At 44.5% G+C, this 5,732-nt stretch overlaps 1 protein-coding gene and 1 long non-coding RNA gene across 2 annotated transcripts; both read left to right on the top strand.

Annotated features, from left to right (window-relative positions):
• Window positions 1–374: 374 nt before the first annotated feature.
• Window positions 375–2,520, top strand: LOC129160585 (uncharacterized). The gene is made up of 2 exons (XR_008561168.2): window positions 375–502; window positions 835–2,520. It is a non-coding gene; the product is annotated as an uncharacterized lncRNA (long non-coding RNA).
• Window positions 2,521–2,907: 387 nt separating this feature from the next.
• LOC139071483 (osteocalcin 2-like) lies at window positions 2,908–5,109 on the top strand. Its single transcript, XM_070553983.1, has 2 exons — window positions 2,908–3,172; window positions 3,296–5,109. The coding sequence occupies exon 2, from the start codon at window positions 4,603–4,605 to the stop codon at window positions 5,107–5,109; it is 507 nt and encodes a 168-aa protein (XP_070410084.1). The 5' UTR covers window positions 2,908–3,172; window positions 3,296–4,602.
• Window positions 5,110–5,732: the final 623 nt, after the last annotated feature.

The following is a 5,732-nucleotide window of genomic DNA, read 5'->3' as shown; positions in this document are numbered from 1 at the left end:
GTGTGTGTGTGTGTGTGTGTGTACGTGCATGCATGCATGCATGCTTGTGTGTGTGTGTGTGTGTGTGTGTGTGTGTGTACGTGCATGCTTGTGTGTGTGTTTGTGTGTGTGTGTGTGTGTGTGTGTGTACGTGCATGCATGCATGCATGCTTGTGTGTGTGTGTGTGTGTACGTGCATGCATGCATGCTTGTGTGTGTGTGTGTGTGTGTGTGTGTGTGTGTGTGTGTGTGTGTGCATGCTTGTTTGTGTGTGTGTGTGTGTGTGTGTGTGTGCATGCTTGTTTGTGTGTGTGTGTGTGTGTGTGTGTGTGTGTGTGTGCATGCTTGTTTGTGTGTGTGTGTGTGTGTGTGCGTGCTGTTTCATTCCTCTGCTCTTACTGAGGTGAGGTCATGGCGTCTGCCCTCTGATGCTTTACCAACAAGCTGCTCCCTGATTGGCTGGAAGGTGTTTGAGCTGACCGACTACACCGGCTGACCCAGGCTTGAGTCTGTTCTGATCACGGTAAATATTTGCCCTCTGGACCGACCCCTCTTTGCTGCAGCAGCTCGGTTTGAAGTTTGTTTTCGTGCAGCTTTTGCAGACTGGAGTTTTTCATCAGGCGATGTAAATAAAGATCAGCTGGAGCCGGGTTAAGAGTCAGCTCGCTCACACGGGAATGTGTGTAAAATGTGTTGCTTCAACATGAAGCGGTTCTAAACGTCTCCTGCAGGTTTCATCTCCACGTCTTGTTAGTGTTTTGTTGTGGGAGAAGTCTCATAAAGCATGGTTCCGGATTTCGCCTGACTTGCTCTTGGTCTGAACTGATCTTTGATTGGACTTTCATTTTCTTGCAGGCGCCTCTGCGACGGTTCCTCCGTGACTCGGCTGAACTCCGATCTCCGACCAAGTCATTTCCTGATGATCTCATTGATTTTTGCCTCCAGTTCCTCATCTGTGAATGTTTCAGTCGGGCCTCCACAGACTTCCACGCACTCAAACCCACCGGATCACAGTCTGGAATTGTGGTGCCACTCATCTTTAACTTTGGGCTAGAACCAGATTAGTCACGTGTTCCGTCAGAGAACCTCTGACACAAATGAAGCCCAGGCAACCTCCTGATAAAAATGGACAGAGTCTCAGCTACACACTGATCTAAGATATGAGGCTGAAGATGTAAGAAACGTCTGGAACATCGGAACGCTGAAGCAAGAGCTCCTGATGAGGTTTTCACCACAACATCTCATGGTCTGTAAGAATCCGCTCTCTGGAGAGAACAGACACGCGTTAGCGTTTCCCACCATGTTCTTAAAGCAGGGCGCCCGTTTACGGGTGCAGTTTATCCAAGTTCGTTACGGAATTCCTCAAACGTCGGCACAGCCACAAGCTCCTCCGTTTTCCTGCAATGCTTCACACAAACGACTGGCCGAGAAACAAGAACAGGGATTTTATAAAGCCTGGACAGGATTTTGAGAATCCTGAACTCTGCAGCAAATTCCAGTTTGTTTGTCTTTGTTTCTCCTTCTAAAGATTTCCAGTCTGAAACTTTCCACAAATGTCTTCACAGATCTGAGACTCGATGTGTTTTCCAGCTCTCTCTTCCAATCTGAGTTTAAAGCATTCATGGAAAATGTGAGTTTTTAGTCGACAGATTTCTAAAAAAGTATCTCCTACCAAAAAGTCTCAACCCCAACAGGATGTTTACTCGAGTCTACTTCTTGTCTCTTTGTGGACGTGCACTCGGACTGCAGGGTGTCTCTGCAAAACAATGCAGTGGAAAATATTCCTGGTGTTTGGATGTTCTGCAGGTGGTTTTTCCGACAGTTTCAGCTCCACGGGCTGCTCCCACTTTAGTCAGAACAACTTTGACTGACTGGAAAAGACGGAAGAGAGAAACGTGCTGCTGATGGTGCAGCTTGGTGCAGCAGGTCCGGAGAGCAGAAAGAGTCGTCTGACAGCTGCTGGACGTCGTGGAACAACTTCGGCTTCACACTTGATAGAGTTAGTTTAGAGAAACTTGAGCTGAAGGACGTTCTGAGGTGTTCAAACTGAACTCTGACCTTTTTCATCTCTTCCAGCCTCTCAGCTGTCAGATCAACCATGTGATTTTCCATCTTCTTGTGCAAAAACTTCCTCGTGGATTTGGTGAAACTTAAAATTACAAATTGTTAGCAGCACGGAAGTCTTGGTTTTAAAGTTTCTGTTGGCTCAGGTGTCGGTCTACGCCGATGACACCAAGACTTCTGTTGAAAACCTACAGATTCTTTTATTCACTCTTTTGTACGAATGCTTTATTAGATTTATTTAAATGCGTGTTTGGAATGATTTAACCTGCAGGTCACTCCTTTGGTAATCCTCCTCCTCCTCTTTGAAGCATGCATTAAAAAACTCCCTAAAGTGAGGATTTCTGAACGTGGAGACGTTTGTGACACAAGCCAACATGATGAGTTTTCATCATTATTTTCATAGTTGGAACATTCCTTTTGCATCATTAATATTTTACATTAAATGAGAACCATTTTGCCTTGAATGAATAAATAAATACAAAAACACAGGCCTGCTCTTGTTGTGGAAGTTAAGGTGTTGACCAGTGGCGGCTGGCCAGTAGAGGGCGATAGGGCGCCGCCCTCCCAGTTTCCCCTGTGTTTTTAATTTTTATTTTAAAAAATAAATAAATAAAATTAACAATAATCACATATTCTAAGTTAATTGTGTGTTTTGTAACCAAAATAAATCATATATGTATATATCTATATTGGTCTCTGCCGGTCTCTGCCGGTCTCTGCCAAGCGGTGGAGGCTGTGTGCTGTTTTTCAATCACCCAAACAGGACGGGACCAGCTGTCCAATTGCTGACAAGAAAATCAAAGGGTAGGAATGGGAATGTATCCAATCAGCGTCGACGTTGTTTCAGAACGTTTCAGAAGCATAATGGGCGATAGAGCTACCGCCAAGGCTTTCGTTGATGTTCGGTAGAACTCGGAGAGTCTCGACTCCAGCACGTTTTGACGGTCGTGACGCAGACGTAGACAGTGCGCCTACAACATGGATACCGGATCTCAGCAGCCACTGAATTCAGTTCGGTCTCTTCTCCAGTATCCGTTCGAGAGGAGAACTATGGTGGAAAAACTTAATGTCAAAGAGCTTGGACCAGATCAGCCCGACGTAAAGATAAGCCAGCAGGAGGAGGAGAGAGGTAAACTGTACACACGACGCTTCTCCCAAAATTGGTACACCAGGAAGCAGTGGCTAGCTGGATGCAATCACGCTAATGCGTTATTTTGCTTTCCGTGTTTGTTATTCAAAACGGCTGGGACAGATAAGGCATGGATGAGTCAGGAGTTACAGACATGAAACATTTTTCTGAGAAGGTGAAGAAACACGAGTCATCCCGGCCACACATGGACAACAACACGGTGAAGCTAGCCATGCTAGGCAGCAGAGCTAACGTTGCCATGCAGGGGAACAACAGCAGCTGGGTGCAGAGGTAAGCTGTACATTACATTTCTGTGAACAAGACGATCAGAATCAGAAATCCTTGGTTGTCCCACAAACCGGGACATTTGTTTAATAACATGTTTAATGTGCAATAACTGTAAAAACTAATTTCAACACACATACCTATTATACATATTTAATCATGTAAATGTGTATTTCAAGTAAATTTGTACATACATCAATCTGATTCCATTTTACTTGTTACACTTCTGCTGCAGCAAACAAATTTCCCAGCTTTTGGGATAATTAAACATTTCTGATTTGTCCCAAAAAGTGGGAAATATGACATTTGTAAGAGGATACTGATGACATTATTTCCTATGAAAGTGTTTCCACTTTCCATAAAGCCTGATTTATGCTTCTCCGTCTGCGTCAGTACGGAGACACGCAACGCCATTATCCGTCCTTGCGTAGGGCTCCGGCAGGCACGCAAGTACGTACGGAGTCGAGCCCACTTTTTTAAACATCCGTCGAACGAGACGGATTACGCAAGCTTGTGATTGGTTGGCTCCAGAAACCTGAGAGCACTTCCGTCATGACGCAATGTCCTGCGAGGCTGTGATAAAAGTCAACAGTGCCGGAGTCGTGTGTGTCGAAAGAAGTAGATATGGACCAGTTCGAGGAACGTCTAGCGGAGGAAGTACGGAAATACGAACATTTATACAATCCATCTTTAAAGAATTACAAAGATGCCCAGGTCATTTACAACTCCTGGAAGGAAATAGCCCGTATTTTGGAGATGGATGTGGAGCAATGCATGAAGAAGTGGAGGAGCATGCGGGACAAATTTGTCCGAATGAAAAAAACCTTGAAGGGCACCAGTGGCGATCCAGGTGGCAAAAAGGTTCCAGCTTTTTATGTTTTGCTGTCGTGGTTGGAGCCGCACATAAAGCATAGACCTACATCTTCAAATTTCAAGGTAAGTACTTTAGCATGCTGTGTTTGTGCTTCCTGTTTGTCTGTGCTACCAGCTGCACATGGCGCCAACAAGCTGCAGTTCTAGTTAAAAGCTTTCATCAAAGTCATCCAAATCCATCTTATTATGCTACTGTGATTACCTAAACCTATTAATAAGTGTATTAGCATTCTGTTTTTACCAGTGTATGTAAGTAATAAAGACATAACTAAATGCATGTGTTTGTTGAACAACAGGCCCCAACTGAACCACCTCAGGACCAGGCCTCATGTGGATCCTCACAGGATGAGGCCCCATCACGTCAGGGGTCTTCACTGCCTGCCTCTCGGCAGCAGCAGGATGATTCCTCACCGCATCCCGTGTCATCACATTCCTCATCAAATTCATCAAATTCATCTCCATCTCTCCATGCCTCCCTTGCCCGAGAATCCATTTCATCAGATCAACAAACAGCTGATGAGTTGCTACAGTCCACCAGCATACCACGACCAGCTATTAAAAAGAGGCGGCGCCAGCAGCATTTGGATGACTGCTTTTCTGAACAGATGGCCCGGATTGACAAACGTAGGACAGAACTCAGTGAGATACTGCAGAAGGATGATAAGTACGACAGGTTTGGGCGGATTCTAGCGGACCTACTGAGGAAGGTCCCTGAACAGAAGCAGGTGGTGGCCAGGCGCAACCTTTTAGCACGTGTGTGCGACCTTCTGGAGAATTGAAATGTGTTTGTGTTGAAAGTTTTTTTATTTGCATGTTATTTTTACTCCTAGAAGTGTTTCATTTGCATGTTTGTTTTCTATTAAAAGCAAATTCTGTTTTCTTCCATTTACAGTTTTGTTTCTCATTTTCAGTTACTTGGCATCAGTTTTCACACAATAATATTTCGCACTCATTGACTAGGCTCCAAAAAGCAGATAAACACGCATTATTGAAAAAAAAGATTCATACCAAGATAATGTCAGGTTTTCAGTTGCGATTTTTTAAAGGTTTTATTCACTCAGCTTCAATTTGTAGTTCATTCAACTAGCACTTGCACAACAACATATGAGCAGTAAAATCATGTAAACATCAAGTTAACAAAGCACCCGAAAATAGACCTGGTAAACATAAAAAAAAGGAAAACAGAACACTACCACCAGGCACTATGATTACGATGGACAAACTCTAGTCTGTGAGTGTGCCACGTGACACAGTGTCCTCCTGCCAGGACACAGCTCCTGCTGGTGACAAAAAGAATTGTGCCAGTTCAGTCCTCACACAAATGGCATTCCTGTTTGAGCGGCTCTTGCTCATCATCTGTGCGTTGACCGGTAGCAGATTGGAGTCACCATCCACCATTCTC

This window comes from Nothobranchius furzeri, chromosome 8 (genome assembly GCF_043380555.1).
Source record: "Nothobranchius furzeri strain GRZ-AD chromosome 8, NfurGRZ-RIMD1, whole genome shotgun sequence".
Classification (NCBI taxonomy): Eukaryota; Metazoa; Chordata; class Actinopteri; order Cyprinodontiformes; family Nothobranchiidae; genus Nothobranchius; species Nothobranchius furzeri.
Note: the sequence above shows the minus strand (reverse complement) of the source record. Positions and strands in the feature narration are given on the sequence as shown.